A 17,575-nucleotide genomic window follows, 5' to 3' on the forward strand; every position below is an offset into this window, starting at 1 on the left:
TCGGGATCCAAACTTTCTAGTTTGGGCCTGTCTTTCATCATGGTAAATCAACCGTGGGCAAATCTAAACAATCTCTTCATGTTGAAATGTCTTTTTTTTTTTTTTTTTTTTTTTTTAATTGTACTTCCTCTGTAGCAAACAACGGAGGTTTATTTTCTTCTCGTCAGGACAGAAAACTATGTTTACTGTATGACCTTATTTTTTAAACTGCTGCTTCATTTGCAGGGGGAAGTCCTAATGACCTTGCTCACCCCGCAGCCTGGGAGCTTATCAATCAGGACAGGGTTTGGCAGGAAGGCAAGAAAGCTCTCCTGCCATCAGATCTATTACCAGAGATCCCCCTGCCTGGACAGAAGTGTCTTACAGGCAGGGAACTCCTGTACTTACACACACTCTTTATTGCTAGGCGTAACTGCAGTCTGAAGACTCAAAATTCGTCCATAAATGAATTTTCTTCTTTTGGTTAAGTTCTATATATGTCCTCTGAGTTGCCTGCAAGCTTTGCACACTGATGATTAATTTAATTTTAAATACATCTTTAATGCCTACCTACATTTTAATCTACACTAAATATTCTGAACGTAATGCAGGGTAGGTCGAATTGTGATCACAAACCCAGATTTTTCCTTTCCATTACCTTTGCATCTCAGAAAATTCTCACAGCCACTTCATTCTGCCCCGATATCAACAGAAATCTTTCCACTGACTGCAGCAGATGAGGATCTGACCCTAAACTAGGTAACTGGGCCTGTACCACGGGCTCTGCTTATTCCACTAAGTTGCCCAAATGGTGCATTTTTAAAACTGTGCTGAAAGATGCCCCAGTAAACCTAAAGGCGGGCCGTAGAAAATACCATGCTGGTGTCGCAGCTCTGCCAGGGGGAACTGGTCTGTTCCTTGGTGGGAAAGGAGGTCTTGCTCCGTCTCCCTCCACCATGAAGAGCGAAGCCTTTCCTCCTCTGTCTCGTCGTTGGCTCCTCTACCACACTGTTGTACCCCAAATCCAGCGATCCGCGTGACGCTCAGGAACCCTGGTGACAGATATGATTAGGCAGACCTAGTTGATCAAAATGGAAGATGAAAGTGAGTTTCACTAAACGTGTACAATCATTCAAATGATGTGGTAGAAAAGCCTCTTACATCTAATAGGTCTGCCACCAGTGTAAATGCAGCTTTACTGCTGCAAATGCGTTTTATGCACCTTTATGGAGTTAACAGCGCAAAGCTGTGGGAAGATGCGTTGTTTTCGAAATTCTAGCTAGCTTCCAATTGCAGAAATGCGATCATCAGTGATCGTATGTTTCTACACAAATCCAATCAATTCTTACAGCCCACTTAGTGTTTATGGCACTGTCAATTAGGAAATAAACACAATCCCTTAATGACCAAAGAGGGCAAATTTTGATACCGGAAGTGCGGAGAAATAATAAATCTGTCAAAGGCATTTCCACAACATCGTTTTTCAGAGCAGAACGGCTCTTAAAAATCTTACAAAATATTGCTGCCCTGTAAGCAACACTCCAAGTGATTTGTGATGTTTTGAGCCATTCCTGCTGCGGGAGCGGGACGGCCTGGAGCGCAGCGAAGCGGCGGGGAGAGCGGCCCCCAGACTCCCCTCTGCCACCGCCGGACCTTTCCGCGCCTCGCAGCCCGCCTGCTGCAGACAGGGACACCGAAATATCCTCCAAGGTACCGTGAGACGTCGTTATTTAATCGATCAGTATTTCGTGGGTGCAAGGGGAAGCTCCAAGGGCAGGGTAAGCGGACTGGCACCCCACGCCTTCGGGGACGCTTGCTGGGGGCACCCCCAGAGCTTTACGGGGGCCTGGCCCTTCCCAGAGGTCGAAATGCCGGGGGCTGCCCGGGCCGCTGCGCTACGGCGGTGCCGGGCCCCCGTTTTGGGGGTAAATCGTCCACGCTGCGGGCACCAGGCTGCTCAGGCTGGCGGCTTCCCGCGGGGCCGAGTTAGGGGAGGCCGCATCCCCTCGCCGGGCACGGCGTCCCCGACGCCCGGGTCAAGGGCCGGGCCGGTCCCGGGAGGGGGGGCGACCCCGCCGGGGGCCCGGCGGCGCCGCGCTCGGGGCCCGGGGCCGGGCTGGCGGGTGGGCGGAGGGGGGCGGCGGGAGGGCCGGGCCGGCGGGCGCTGCCCCGCCGCGCTGAGGGGAGCTCCGAGAGCGGCGCGGCGAGGCGGGGCCGGGCGGCGAGGCCCCTGCGGCGGCGGACCCCCCTTCCCTCTCCTCCCTCCCCTCCCCGGGGAGCGGCGCGGAGCGGAGCGGCCCCTCGGCGCGGCGGCGGTAGGACCCGGCGGCCGCTCCCCGGAGGATGTGAGCGAGCGCGGCGGAGACGCGCGTGGGACGAGCCCGGCCCCGGCTGCGGGAGCTCGGCCCGGTGGCGCGGCGGGAGGCGGCGGCGGCGGCGGGGGGGCTGCTGAGCCAGGCGAGGGGCGGCCTCCCCCTCCCGGCCGGAGGCAGGGCGGCGGTGGCGGGGGCGAGGCGGAGCGGAGCGGCGGGGAAGGCAGGCCGGCAGCCGGAGCGGGCGTGTGAGCCCCATGGGCCGAGCGCCTGCGAGAGGGGGAGGAGGAGCCGCCCCGCCGCCCGCCGCCCGGGGATGGTGAGGAGGCGGCGGCTGCCGGGAGCCCAGTGAGGCCTTCGCTCGGCACCCGCCGGAGAGCCCGCCTCGCCGGCCTCCCCCTTCCCCCCGCTCGCTCGCTGGCTCGCTCCCCCCTTCCCTCCCCTTCCCCTGCCTCCCTCCCCGGCTCCCTTCCCCTGCCGCCGCCACCCTCCCATCACCTCCTCCTCCCCGGGCTCCAGCCATGTAAGTGACCCGCTCCCCCGGCTGGGAAGGGCTGGGGGAAGGAAGCGACGGGGCCGGGGCCTGCTCCGCTCGGCCGCGCCGTGCCCGCCGCATTGTGCGGGGCCGGGAGGGGAGGGGAAGGGAAGGGGGGCGGCCGCCCTCCGCCTTCCCCGGGCGGCGGCCGCTGACCCGCCTAGGCCGCGGCGGCGGGGGGCTGCCCCGCCGCTGCCCCCCGGGCACGGCCGGGCTGCGGCGCCCCGGGGCGCCCGGGCGGGGCGGGGGGGTGAGGGAGGCCGGGCTGCGGGCGGCCCCCGGCCGGCGTCCTGCCGGCGGCCCCGGGGCGGACAGGAAGCTGTTGGCTCCCCCGGGATGCGGCGGATGAGAGGGCGGCGGGGCGGGGGGCTCCCCCGGCGGCCCTCGGGCCTGCCCCCGCCCCGGCCCCCTCGGAGCCGCGGCCCGGCGGCGGGGGCTGGGGCCGCCCGGGACCTGCCCGAGCATCCCCCAGGGAAGCGGGGGTGGCGGGGGGGCGGCGGTGTTTCTGAAGCTGTGGCAGATAAAGTCGCCAAGTGCCCCCCCGTTCTCCCACCTCACCCGCCCCCATTTTCTCCCCTTGTCCTCTGTAGCCGCGTTGTTCAGCCCAGCTCCGCTTTGCGGACCACTAAGTGTTTGCCGACGGGAGTGTGATTATCTCCGTGGGCATTTGGCGTGTGTAGGTGGTTGTGCAGTGTTTGTGGACTTGATTTTTTTTTTTTTTTTTTTTTTTTTGCAGTCGTGTTTTGCAGAGCTGTAGGGAGCTGTCTGCAGATGCCCCCCCGCCCCCCCAGGTGATATTCTGCAGTTGCCGAAATGTTCTTGGAGACTTGTAGGACTTTTGCTTCTGCTTCCTTGTAAAACACATAATTATAATCGAGTAATGCTGCGACTTTTTATTTATTTTACTGACAGTACGCTACTGATGCTAATGCAGCTTGCACCTTATCGGTATTCCCCCCCCGCCTCCCACCCCCTTGGGGAAAGTATTTAACTCTTTTTCTTCTTGCTTTGTTTTCCTACCACCTCTAACATATAAGAAGCAAATCCCTGATTTGCTCTTGTCTGTTTTATTTATACCACAGGAGGGATGTACATTTCAAAATACAGTTATAAAGGGGAGTTACTAACACTTAATTCAGAAGAATATTTGTTTACAGGTAAATAAATTTGACATACTGCATGACTCGTAATTACTTTTATGTAGTAGTTAATTTCCTGATGACAGCCACAACATTTGTCTGAGTTAATAGATTTAAAGACACTGTGGAACTACCTTTGATTTTTTAAATAGGAAGGTTTTTGTTGTGTGTGATGTTTATAGAACTGTTTTTGGTGTGCAGCAGTGGTAAATCAAATTTAAGAATTGCTCCAGTGTCCGCAAGTAACTTGCAGCTCCAGCATTCACTTGCTGGCTTATAAAAATGTCCTGTAAGTGATTGCATTAAGAATTAAATAGATTCACGACTGACTTGATTTGTTTGGGGATAGATCAAAACTTCTGTTATAAATACTTTAAAATGGAACTTAATTAAATGTGTTTAAAGTTGGTACAGAAGTTCTGAGCAGCACAGTTCTTAAATTATATGAGCATAAACTGTAAAAGGACTTGTTCTTGTTCGGAAACATAAAGAGGATTTTGTCTGGCCTGTGTCTTTGACAGAGAGAGGATGAAGTACTCTCTTTTCTGCCATCACTCAGTCTTGAAATAGGCAGCTTAGTTTGTCCTATCAAACTATAGTTGTGGTTGCAGCTTGGACAGCTGGATGTCGTAACTCTGGCCCCTCACCTGAACAATATTAACCTCCTGTCTATTGATCAGCAAAGACATGAGGGCACAAGCATTTCAGATTACAGTTTTGTAAACCTAGATTAGGCTAACCGATTAAAGGAAAAGTGGATGTGGCTTTAGAGATTTTTTTTTTTTATTCTTCACTTACCATTTTTCCTATAGCTCTTAGTATCAGAGAAGCCTTTCTGAACCTTAGGATAACCTGCACGTGCAGCCATGAAATACCAGTTTAGACATGGTGTCATTCGACACACAACATAGAGTAGCAAATACTGGCGACCGCACCTAACTCACGGCCCACAATGCGTTTTTGTAAAGTAAGCGTAAGCTGCTGGAAAACCTGGTCCCTCTAAGCTTTCATGAAAGGTATCTGCCCAGATTTGGTAACTGGGTCATGGTGCGAAGCTACTGCTGTGTGCTTAGAGGGCCTTCAGCGCATTGGAACCGCTGTCACTCCCACGAAACACCCAGGGCAGGATTTGCATAATGCAGGAGATGTACTTCACTGGTCAAAGCCTGGTGGGGACACCTATCTGTACGCTCCACTTGAAACACTGGCTGGAACCCAGCTTTGTTGGGTCTGTGCCGTTCAGGTGCAGTTGGCTGTCAGCTGTGAGCTTACACTGGGATCTACTGCGGGAAGGGAGTTTAGGTTGCTCATGATATCCCATGTAATGGGCCCAAACACACCCCCTTCTGCCCCCCTCCAGTTCCTGTGTGTCTCATCTACTCTGGTGATGGTGTCATGTGGCCAAGGTAGGCAAATAGGGGCAGCTGGATCCTTTTTTGCCTGGTCCTGCTGTTGTGTGTTATAAGAACACACAACAGTGTGTACAATGTGTAGCACATTAGGGCTCAGGGTGTCCTGGGAGCATGAGGACTGTGCCACAGCAGAGCGGTGGGCATCATCGATAACTGGTGGTGTGAAGGGCAAAGTGTTAGTCCAGGAGCATGCTTTGCTGTGACCTGCTTTCTGATCTGGGCTAACTAGTACAGCCTAGACGCAGTCTGACATGCCAGGTGAGGCATGGCAGGACTGAGGTTGGTGGGTCTGATCCTCCTTCAGTCTCTTGTTTACTCTTCCCTTATAGGCAAGGTAATTACTGTAAATGCTCCTGCATCCCGTAAGCTGCGGTTTCAGTTTCAGTGTTACGGAAGAATTCCTTTTTTTCCTGCTCTGCTTTAGGGTGTGAGTAGAAACAAATATAAAATCTCATCTTGGAAAGAGGGCAAGGAGGACAGATTTATGTCTTGATCTTGTAGAGACAAAAGAAGGTGAGCATAGTAAGTGGAAGAGAATGAGAGGAGCTCTAACACAACTCTCCCAAATACGGAAAAGGCGGTTCTGCTCCACCTTCTGTTGGACAGTTGGTTTGACTGACTCCTTAAAGCAGGTTTCGCTGCTGCAGTGCCTAGGGAAGTGAGTTATCTCATTATTTATGAAGAAGTTAATAGCCTTTAAGGAATTAATACATGCGTAAAACCAGCGTCATCGTGATAGGATGCTGATGTCATGCCACTCATGATTCACTGCGCTTCAGCCACATGAGGAATACTTTGGTATTGAAAAAGGTATAACAGAAATGCATATTGAAAAACAAGCAAACAGAAGGCTAAGAGAAAGACGGAGTTGTTTAGCTTTTGACAGTGTTCAGTCAAGTGCAGACACAGGCTGGAGCAGCCAGGTCACAGTTTCTTTAGATGCCTTCTGTTCACCGGGAACCATTCCTAGATGGCCATAAATGAGGACTGTAATCATTCCTCCCCCCCCACCCCCCCTCCAAGGATTTTATGGAAAAGGAACTTTCTCTGGTTTACGCATCTTCAGTAGTATGTTGACCTGTAGTTAACTGGCTCTTCTATTCCGAGAAATTACTCTTACTTGCTGCCATTGTCTTCAATAGCGTCTTTTACTAAAATAGATACATTAGGCACAGCTTGAATGTGTGTTTTAAAATATACCAGATAGAGTGGGTTTGCTTCTGTTGAAGCTGTGTCTATGTGTCTATCTTGTTGGACAGTGAGAAGGGATTCCCAGCCTTTCACACCGTGAAGAAAAATTAACTTAAGTTCCCCTTATAAAATAAGCGCTCTGGCATAGCTGATTGAAGGACTGAGGTGGAGCCCATGCTGCAGGTTGGTGTCGGGGAATGCTCAGTGTTTTCCCACTTCCTTGTGCCATGCTACCCCATCTTCTGTGCATGGCTCCTTTACGATACCTGCTACCCCCTTCCCTACCCCTCTCCCCTTGAAGGAGATGGGCAGGTAAAGACACATCGCTGACAGCAGGGCTGCAGTAGCAGGTGGGGAATGTTTCTTGGGTAGAAATTGTAGGGAAAAGGCAGTCCAAACTTTTTGGACACCACAAAGAGTAGAAAAAGTAGTTCCTCTGAACTTTGGATTCCTTTGTTTGTTGATTTCTTTGTTGATCTGTTTCTTTGGGCTGTATTGTCATTAAAATTCAGATTATGAGATGACAGTTTAGCCGATGACAAGCCAGAGGCTGCCAAGTGGTAATCTTGGCAAGCATTAACCCAGAAAAACCTGGAGTAAGTTAGCTGCAGATTGCAGAATTTTGGACCTTTGCACTTTCTTCTATTCTTAATAATTGGATTGTCCTTTCTACAGACTAGTTTGGCTTGTAGCTCTCTTTTTTACATGTGGTTATTGAAAAGGATATTGATCATTCAATGCAGCTAAATTGTTGAATTCAAGACGCAGAGGTAGGTTGCACAGTCCCCGTGTTGTCTTAGGGCACAATGCTAGAAGCGTTAACTTTCGCACCTGGGTGTTGCATTTTCAGACGTAAACTGTGATAATCTTAGGGGTTTTGTTCAACAGTTTGCAAATTGCTAGATGCTTAATCCAAGCCTCTAAACAAGGTATAGTTTCCTCTTGACATCAACAAGTAAGTCTAGCTCACATGGCTGTTGCGCATACATTTTTGAAAGGAGAACGAAAGCCTGCCGTGTTCGTCAGGTTCTATCCTAATTGCTCTGGAGCTGAAGGAGTTTGTTCCAAGGTAACTCTGGCAGCTGTGGGTTGTTGGTCTCTATTCTGCAGTACATGGTGTTCTCATATTTATTTATGAAATTAAGGAATTCTTACACATCTCTTGTTCCAATGTCATTTTTTGTGTTTTTTCCCTCCCTGAGGCAAATGACTTATCTGTTTCTTGGAGCTGATAATTATAACCAGTGAGATATGGCAGATTTGTAATTTGGTAAAAAAACCCTGGCTTGTTTCTGGGGAAAAACTAGAAGATAAAGTGTTACTGGAAAAGCTGAAGAATAGTGATAAACAGTGAAAGTTCATAGGCAAGGTATCAGGGGAGTGACCTCCTTTCTTCCAGTCCATTTCTGCTTGCAGTGATGGAACTTGTTCAAGTTTGACCTCCTTGCTTTGAAGGCTGCCTGTTTCAGGGCACAGCAATGTACAGAGCCCTCTGTTTCATTTCTAGGTTGGATTCATTTTGACCACCTGTTTCTTCCATCCAGGGCTGTGTCTTAGTGAGTTATGGGGAATTAGTTGCTTTTTAATCTAGTTTGTGACGGATGGCTATCACCTGCATGTTCAGAGATAATTGATGCACGTGTGCCAAATGCATGCAGAGACGGTATGTATTTGTTAGATGGGAATGTGATGTCTCTGTGGTTTGAGAGAGACTCCAATAAAAGCTAGGTCTTTGGTGATGAGTTACAAATGCTGCTGGGTTCTGGTTTATTAAACTTCTTAGTTATTGCTGGGAATTTGTCACCAATGGCATTTTTTGATCACCCAAGTGATACCAGATTGAGTGGCAGTATGGACACTTCAGAGAGAACAGAAGTCATTAAAGAAAAACAAACGACATTTGTACCACAAGCAGAAAAATAATTCGATTCAATTTAGAAAAATAATAAAAGCTAATGCATTTGGGAAGAGATTACTTTCATTGAGGGAGAGAAATGCGAAGAACGTTTCTGTAGTAGTCAGCCATGAGCTAGACACATTTTCAGTAAGATACGGCAGTTTTGAGCTATTTAGATAGGGACTTCATCTCATAAAGCAGAGGGGTAAAAATCCTAAGTTACGCTTAGGTGTAATTCACTGTGAGAAAGACAGCAGAAAACTGCGGTGTGTTCAGGGAAGAGCAATAAAATTGATCAGGGTGCCACAAGGACTGATTTAGGATAACAGAAAGGTCCGTGAGCTTATCTGAGATTCTCTGTATACCTCTAGGAGAGGCAGGAGTTATAAATATCCAAGATAGAGAAGACACGTTTTGGGGGAGTTGAGGAGATCTGAGTGGGATTAACAGGATGATGCTGAAGCTATGAAAATTTCAAGGAGAGTATTAGGAATTTTTACTGTTAGTGCATCTCTAAGATGCACTGTGTGTTATTTGATAGAGTGCTCTACATCAGGCTGTAAAGAAACCTTCCGGAAGATGTTCTGGAAGTCTTCTTACTAGGAAATATTTAAGCCTAGACTTTGTGAAATCTCAGAATTTTTATTGTTGTGGAGAGTGAGGTGTTGTTGGAAATATGGAGGTCTACTGGGCAAGGTCTTGCGTCCACCTCTAATGCAGATGGTGTCTGGTGATGTTGTGACTGCCCACAATCAAGCTGCTCAGTGAAGAACCAGGACTTTAGCAAGCACGTTTGGCACCTCCACCTGCCGAGATGTAAAAATCCTTGTGAAGAGCAAAGCCCTCATTTAGGATTTGTAATAATAATAAAAAAAACACCCCAAACCAACAACCCAGCAATGAAAGCTACTCCCTGTTGTATCCCTTACTGTACATATGTGACATGCTTCAAAATGATGGTGCACTCTTCTCTTGATCCTTTTAGAAATATCTGAGAAGGAGAAAAACGGAAAAAAAACCCCATCCCTTTTGTGGAGCCTTCTGCGGGAGTTCAGGAATTTCAACAGAGTGATCTTTTGGCATAAACTGGTTTTTCAAGAGACATTCCTGCCATTATGAATGAAGTAGCAATAGTGAAGGAAGGGTGGCTTCACAAACGAGGTAAGTGTCTCTTCCCTCGAGGACAGTAGATTTGCTTTCTCTCACGCGGTGATCTGTCCTTTAGCAGCATATCTTCAAATAGTCCGTTATTTTCCCATTCACCCTGATGGAAAACAGCATATGAGGAGCGTGTGTGACTTTCTCTCAAGTTAGAGACAACGCACATATAAGGGGTTTTCTTTGTGTGTGTGCATGTGTGTGTGTGTTCACTGAAAACTGCGTCAACTGCTTTGAAAATGATGATAAAGGTGGCAACTGAAGGAGATGCTGCTTAGAGTGTTAAAGGTTAAGCCGCAGCATATTTTGTTTTATATATAGGTCTGTAGCTTTTCTTTTTGTATTAGAAGGTAGAATTGTCTTGAGGTGAATCTTCATTTGAACGGTGAAAAATATGCCTGTATTTTGTGAGCAATGCTGTGCTCTTGCAGAGACTTGCTAGAGAATGTGCTGTTTTGTTTGTGTCTGAACCGCTCTTGGTACCAGTGTCCTAGACGGGAAGAATAGCCTTGAGTTTGTGCGCTCTGTGCATTTCTGTTGTACCACTAATGGCATTGGATTTTTATAAAAAGTCTTTATTCTTTACTGGGTGGCAAAACTGAAATAACATAGTCGTGTACTGTTACGCTTTTTGTATTCTTAAATGTTTTATTCCCAAAACAGTGGGTTTGTTCTTTTTTGGGGAGGCAGGGGGTATTTGTTTTCAAGTACTACAGCATTACTTCTATAAGGTACTTGACTTACCTGTTTCTTTGCATTCTATTATCGTTTCTTGGAAAGGAGAGAGCGGTGTTAGGTACTTTCCACAGTATCGTCATTATTTTGGACCAAAAACAGAATCTGTGTGCTCCAGCAGTAGGGAAGCTTGCATGGTTTTGCAGACTCAGGATTTTTCTCGAGGGTTTGCAACAACTTGCCTGAAGGTGCAAAGGTGTAGCATAATTATTTCTGGAAGAAAATGGAAATACGTTATCATAACCTTGATAAAGGCTGATGGTTCTTCTGCAACAATAAGAAATTTCTAAGAATTTAGAAAACATGTTGATAATCCGTGTTTTAAAAGGGTGGAAACATATATTTCTAACAGCTGGATGTGCAGCTTAGTTTAGCAAATTGTCTGATGCTTGATGTAAAAGTGTTTTGATAAAGTTTCTTCTGTATTTTTTGTTCTGGTTTATTTCAGTTAGAAATGCCTTTCCACACATTATCTTAAATAACTTATTCAATAGTTCTGGTGTACCCAGGCTACCTTGTTCTGATAAAGTGTTTGAGAATTATGCTGTGTTTGGGTAAAATAGGAGAAAGAAACACAGAATTATGCTTCCCATTCCCATTTATGAATCTAGAAACTCTTCAAATCAGAGATATGTTTTTAGTTTTAAATGATGTTTTTAGGCTGAGTGTTTTGGTTTTTTTTTTAACCATCTATTGTTACAATTCTTTCTGCACTTACCTGTAGCTTAAAAAAAATATTTTGTTATTTTGAGGAGCACTGTACAAAAACCTGAGGGAGAAACATTTATTTTAAAAAGTGTGAAAATGGAATTGTATTGTCAGGATGATTCCGAGGCAGATGTGTTTGAAACTTTAAAACAGTCATGTTGTATTTCAAGCTTGTGTGTATTTACTCTTGAGAATTGAATTTTCATTGTTTCTAGCATTACGGTAAAGCTACTTTCAAGTAAGGAGACCTCTGGAGGAGGTCTTGGTAAAAGATGCCCTGATCTCCTGATCTGATTTTTTTTAATTACCTTAGAGAAACAGATTATTATCTCTGATGGTTTGCTGATAATATTATGATGAGATTATCTGCTGAACACATTTCCATTTCCAAAATGTTACTCTGCATGTTCTGCATATTTGAGACTGAAAATTTGTGGCCAAATGCCCAAACTGTTAAAACGTATCTTGGCTTTTTTTGGATGCCAGGTTTCCTAATCTTTTTAACCTGTTCCCCAGTGCCTTTTTGCCTTCTTGGTGTGTGCGGTGACACCTATTTCATTCCACTTCGTTGACTTTGCAACTGTTAATTTGGCGTTGTCCATGCGAGGAGGGTTTTAGAAAGCAGTGCGCTCTCTCCTCAGCTTGCCAGTGTGTCAGCTCCGTTACTCTTCTTTTTTGTAGCTGTTTCGGGATTAGCTGACAAATTCTGTTCTTTTGACTGGGGGTGCCCATGGGGGGGAACTGATCTACTCATGTGCACGTGTTTTCTAAAGGGTTGGGGTTTTGTTTTTGTTTGTTTTTTTTTTTTTTTTAATCATCTACGTTTATTGCCAGACTCTATCAGTTTGCTGGCTCTGCAAGATCGAGTGCTTCAACCACAGGATGTTTCCAAAACTGATGTCTGATACTATGAGCTTCTGAAGTTAAGGCATAAACAGTAATTACTGCAGGGAGGGACAGCTAAAGGAGGATTTTAGATATAGGAAATGTATATTGTTTGTCTTTTGGATCATTTATAAAACCGAAGGTTGCACTGCATGTGTTCTTTAAAGCTCCTAGGGCTTTCCACATGCAAATATTTTAAGTAGTGACTGGATGAAATCCAGATTGGGCAATGATGTTCTCTCTACCTAACGTTCCCCCATAGCTTTGGTTGGATATGGTGTCTCTTAGTTCACGTCCTGAGCAGTTGAACAGCATGGCTGTGTGCAGTTAAACAGTTGCTACATCTTACCCCAGCAGTGGCTTAATTTTGGTGGTTTTAATGATTTGTGTATGTATAAATCAGGCTGCAAAGTGCTCTGGAGCCCTTCTGGATGGCAGGTGTATATAAGCATAAAGCCGTCATTAGCAGGAGCAGGTGTTTTGGCCTGGCAGGGAAATAGCAGGGCTTTCTAGAATTGTGGGGTTGTTTTCTTCTGTCAGCATGCTTTACATTTCTGTTTTTGTTTCCAAGATTAAAAATACAAATGGAGAAATGAAATTAAACATCGCTGCCTGGCCGAGAGCTCTTGGCAGTTCTGTAAGTCAGTCGCTTAAAGGAAGCTCTACTTCCAGTAGCACAGATGTTTGTTTGTGCAGGGGCCAGAGTCATCTCCATGACATGTCTGACCTCAACCAGGCAGAAATAGAAGAATTCATGAATGAATTTCTTCCCCCCCCCCCCCCCCCCCCCCTTTTCCCCATTGGCAGCGCTTGGTGCTGTTACTCTAATCACAGTGAGGTGATAGACTCTTGTGTGAAGACAGAAACAATAGTTAAAATACTAACCGCTCTTTGCCTAACTGCGTGGCTGACGTGTTCCAGCACACACGTTGAAAAGGTGAAGAAACTCATACTTGGGGTTGGTGTATTGTACATGTACACCCAGAATATGTAGTCCCTGGTTGTGTTTCGTTGAAGGTTTGTTTAGTGGGAAAGGATGGGGGAAATGGGTCGATGCAGAGGTGCTATAATTGTGATTGAATATGAGTGGGGAAGGAGAAAATTATCTGCCTAAATTGCTGCTTGTTGAGTTGTGAGATTACAGGTTTTCTGGATGTATGTCATGAGTATCTTTAATTTTGGTTGTGTGTTGTGGAACTTTTTGGATAAAAGAGGTATGCCCGAGTGTACTTTATTTACTTTACTGATCCATTTTAAAGATCTCATTGGAATTCTTGCATCTTTCTGCTCTGGTCCCTGTTTATAAAGGTCCCTCTATTGTCTTCAGTCTTCATCCTGTTTGTGGTTTTTTTTTTTTTTTTTTTTTTTTTTAAAGTCTTTCTGCAAGGCTAACAAAGAGGGGGATTGTGCGTTTTGATACTCTGTCATCTCTGTCTTCCCTAGTATGTCCGGTTTTCTTGTTAGGGCATAAACTTGTATGGAAAAAGGAGTCTTTTGGAGGCAGGGAAAGAGGGGGAGGGAAAAATGTACACTGACATTTAGAAAAGGAAATAGAAATCTTGATTTCTCACTCTGAGGACTCTGAAGCAATTATAAGCAGCAGGAGAGACCTGTGTATTCATCCATTAATATTTAGCAGCAAATGTGGAGCTAGTTTTTGCTTTTGGTTTTAAATAGTATATAAACACTGCACAGTAATTTTAACTGTGAAAACCGGAACATGTCCTTCAAATGTCAATTTGTGTGGACTTTAGTCAGGTAAAACTATTTGACTGGTTGGGAGTCTGGCTTCCAAGCTGATCAAAATTACTAGAGGTCCTTAAGTGAGGAATTATAAAAAAGATACTTACTCCACTTGTGGAAATACTACTATATTTTTTTTTAAAGCATTATTTCTGTAATGAAATGGAGTGATACAGACATCCTAATAAATAACCAGTAGTCCATTGTGATTTGTCTTCCTATAGTTTCATTGCATAAAACGAATGCAAGATCCATATGTAGAATACAAGCCAGGAATTAAATGCTGATTGTTGCTCTTTTAACTTTCTCTAGCAGAATAGCACAGATGGTGAACTTTAGCTTTTTTATTTTGAGCACCGGTTCATACTTTCAGTATTCTGTTAGTATGAACCAAAACAGGATCTTACGAGGTATGACCAGAAGTTAGCTTTTTTTTTTTTTAAAGCCAGTAGGTCTCATGTTGCTGTTTTTCTTCACCTCTTCTTTCTTCTCTCTTTTCTGTTCTCACTATGTTCCTTACCCCTGTGTGCGTGTGTTTTATTTTGGGGCGGGTTTTATTTTTTACCTTGGCTTCTGTGTGTCCCTGGGATGTAGCAGTGCACTTTCTTGATGACCTGTGCAGCCGGAACCTTCAAGGTTCAGATTAGCTGAAGGATTGTCTGGCTTTCATGGTATTTCAAAGGAGTGGCTGTGGCACTTGACACAAAGGATGGTTAGACATATCTGAACTCTGAAGATGCCGGCTATAGAGGGCACAGCTACTTCAGAGGAAAAACTGGGGGGAAGAGGAAAGGTAAGAAACAAGATAAGGGCTGAACAAAGAACGGAGGAGGGAAGTTTGTAACGGGGAAAGAAGCTGGTGCTACTTCCAGAGCTGAAGGGTTGGGTTTATAGGGAAATCTGTCGCTCTTCTTATTGGAAACAAAAGATAAGCTGTGTCAGTTTGTGGTTTTTCTTGTGTGTCTCTTTTTCAACACAAGGGGCAATAGTTTTGCAATGCTAGCTCTCGGTTGCTTTCATTTTGCTTGCCCTGTTCTGGGAAAAGGAGATTGGGGAGGAACCAGGAAATCATCGACCAATAAATCTGACCTTGGTGGTAGGCAAGATGCTAGAGACATTAAGAAAGGATGAGATCACAAAACATCTGGAGAAATATGAGCTGATAATGGCTAGTCAGCTAGACTTTTGGAGGGTAGATCTCATCTGATGGAATTATTTGTGGAGAGATCATAGGAAACAGGCTGGATCCAGTGTACTGTAAAAAGTCTGCTTTGGATGACAGGGAAGTCAGATGCTGAGAATTACTTAGTACAGTGTAACTGTACTGTACTACATCTTCGAGAGAGGTCGTGTAGCCTAGAGATTGCTCATCTTCCTTCCACTCAGCAGACTACTTAAGTCTTTGACCATCTTTGTTACTTTCCAGTGTCTTTTTAGAAAAGTCTTTCTTCCAGAACATTTTTTCGTGTAGGAAAACTCGTTCTTCAAGCCACAGCTTCACATTTTTGGAGGATGAAGTCCAAATGATTCTTTTTTCAGTAAAAATTACTCCCAAAAAAATCTTTATTCCAACATTTTCCCCCGCCTTTTTTGCAAAATACTTTCAGATCTTTAGGGAAGTCATGCTAGGTTAGATGTTTTTCTCTGTGCTTGTAAACTGACTGTCTGGAACTTACATGCGAGTGACACGAAACCCACTCTCGCTTTGAATGGCAAAGGGGAAGAGCTCAGATGTTGATGCCCACATTATTTGTGTCAGTCCTGGAAGTTTACTTTCATATTCTGTTTTAATGTACATCAGAAGCGAAACAAACTAGCTCTCAATTTTATCTCTAAAAGTGGGGTAGCATCATAAATTACTGTTACTTGTCGTTAAAAGAGCTTGGAGAATGAGGGATCTAGGACGTTGCAAGCCCTGTTAAAGCGAGCCTGGGAATGCTTGATACAGTGGATTGTGGAGAAACTGCCTGCATTGGCTTTGGTCCTCTCTTTCATGGTTCCTTCATTTTTGAGAAGGAAAAGGCAGGCCTGTGCAAAAATAAAAAAGTTGTCCACATGTGGTTTTCTGTTCTTTTTTTCTCTCAGTAGGCATGTTGAGAAGTCACCAGGTTTGGATTTAGGAAGAAAGAAGTACTAAGCGAGTATGCTATTTTGAGGTAAAGACAGAGCAAGAGAGTAAAGCTCACTTGTTGTTCTTGCAGCAGTGGTTTTAAGCAGGGTGCTGTGCCATGCATTTTAAGTTTGGCGCCTTGTCCTCACTTGAAAATGTCTTCCCCTGCAGCCCCTGTGTGGATGCCAGAAGGTTCCTCCCCTTCCAGCATTCCCTGCTGGCGCTCCCCCTGCCTAAGCACCAGCAGTTGCACTCCTTGCTTGTGCCCGTGGCTTCCCCTGCCGAAACTTGCTCTGTGTTAGCACTCTTAGCCCAAGACTTTACCATCTGAAAAAGCTGGTGAGAACTTTGATGCTCTTAGGCAGTACATGGTGACATGCAGTGTATCTCCTTTTATCCACAGTTTATGTTACTGGCAAATTCTCTTAAAAAGTGGGGTAGGTATTGGTCTCGGACTCATTGAGGAAACAAACCATAGTCTGTGTTGGAAAGAGGGGTTTACTTAACATACTAACATTTAATTTGAATGCATTTTAAAAGACAGAGCATTGTAAAAAAATAACTGTCAGCCTTGTGTTTTTTTTCTCTTTTACATATTGAAGTAACTGATTTACTAAGAAAAAAAAAAGACTTAAATCTCATTTAAAAAGTCATCTCTCGTGGGGGGAAGACAGAGGCGGGATTATTATTTTCAGATGTATTATGTTGCAGGTACAATGTGCCTCTTAAAGGGGGAACAAAAACCAGGAAACTATATGAGGAAAGAGGAAGAAAAAGAATGGAGAAAGAATAGCACCATATTAGGTGTGAAGTAGTGTGCTTCTGTGAGAAATATTTACTGCAACTGAAAGGGGGAAATAATGAAGACTGACTTTGACTGCAGTTGGAAAACATGTTATGGATCTCTGGGATTATTCTCCCACCTCTTCAAGTTGAGCCAAAAATGTGAAAAAGATAGCTGGTCAAACAGTATTGTGAAATTTGTCAATTTATTCAAAAGTGCATGGTCGTATTTGAGGACAGCAGAGGTAAACAATCATCACAGACTGCGGGCAAGTCAGTTACTGTTTTCCTCAGTCTCTTGGGTAAGTTGGGAGAGCGTGTTTTGAAGTGCTGTCCAAAGCCTAGGCCTTGGTGAACTGCATGTAGAAATACGCCTTGGAGTCAGTGGTTCTGTGCATTACTGCAGTGGTATTTTGTGTTAATACTGAGACTGAGTGCAGCATCTGAATCATTTACAGGGCTATCAAATCAGTCTTCTGCTTGCACTTTACTAATGTACTCTTAATGAGGACCACAGAACGTGTGTGCTGGGGAACTGAGTTTTGTGTTGGTTGTGAACCATCGCCTTCATAGGAGATACCTGTTTTGGGAGGAAGCTCCAGTCTTAGAATGATTGAATGGTTTGGCTTGGAGGGGACCTTTAAAGATCGTCTAGTCCAACCCCCTTCCCATGGGCAGGCACACCTTCCACTAGACCAGGTTGCTCAAAGCCCCATCCAACCTGACTTCGAACACTTCCAGTGATGGGGCATCCACAGCTTCTCTGGGCAACCTCTTCCAGTGTTTCACTGTCCTCACAGTAAAGAATTTCTTCCTTATATATAATCAAAATCTACCCTCTTCTAGTTTAAAACCGTTGCCCCTTGTCCTGTCACTACAGGCCCTGGTAAAAAGCCTCTCTGAGTCTTTTTTGTAAGCCCCCTTTATATGTTGAAAGGCCACGATGAGGCCTCCCCCGAGCCTTCTCCTCTCCAGGCTGAACAACCCC

General features: G+C 45.4%; 1 protein-coding gene across 3 annotated transcripts in view; it reads left to right on the forward strand.

Moving 5' to 3' along the window:
* Positions 1-2,525: 2,525 nt before the first annotated feature.
* AKT1 (AKT serine/threonine kinase 1) overlaps positions 2,526-17,575 on the forward strand; it is a 75,546-nt gene continuing 60,496 nt past the window's right edge. Inside the window, exons 1-2 of one of the 3 annotated variants that reach the window (XM_082316816.1) lie at positions 2,526-2,814; positions 9,451-9,626. In XM_082316816.1, coding sequence (XP_082172942.1) covers positions 9,581-9,626 — 46 coding nt within the window. In that variant the 5' untranslated portion in view covers positions 2,526-2,814; positions 9,451-9,580. Of the gene's footprint in view, positions 2,815-3,592; positions 3,618-3,928; positions 3,984-9,450; positions 9,627-17,575 lie in introns of those variants that run through there. The other 2 variants (XM_082316818.1, XM_082316817.1) reach the window with 2 other exon arrangements.

This window comes from Platalea leucorodia (assembly GCF_965183815.1).
Source record: "Platalea leucorodia genome assembly, chromosome: 7".
Classification (NCBI taxonomy): domain Eukaryota; kingdom Metazoa; phylum Chordata; class Aves; order Pelecaniformes; family Threskiornithidae; genus Platalea; species Platalea leucorodia.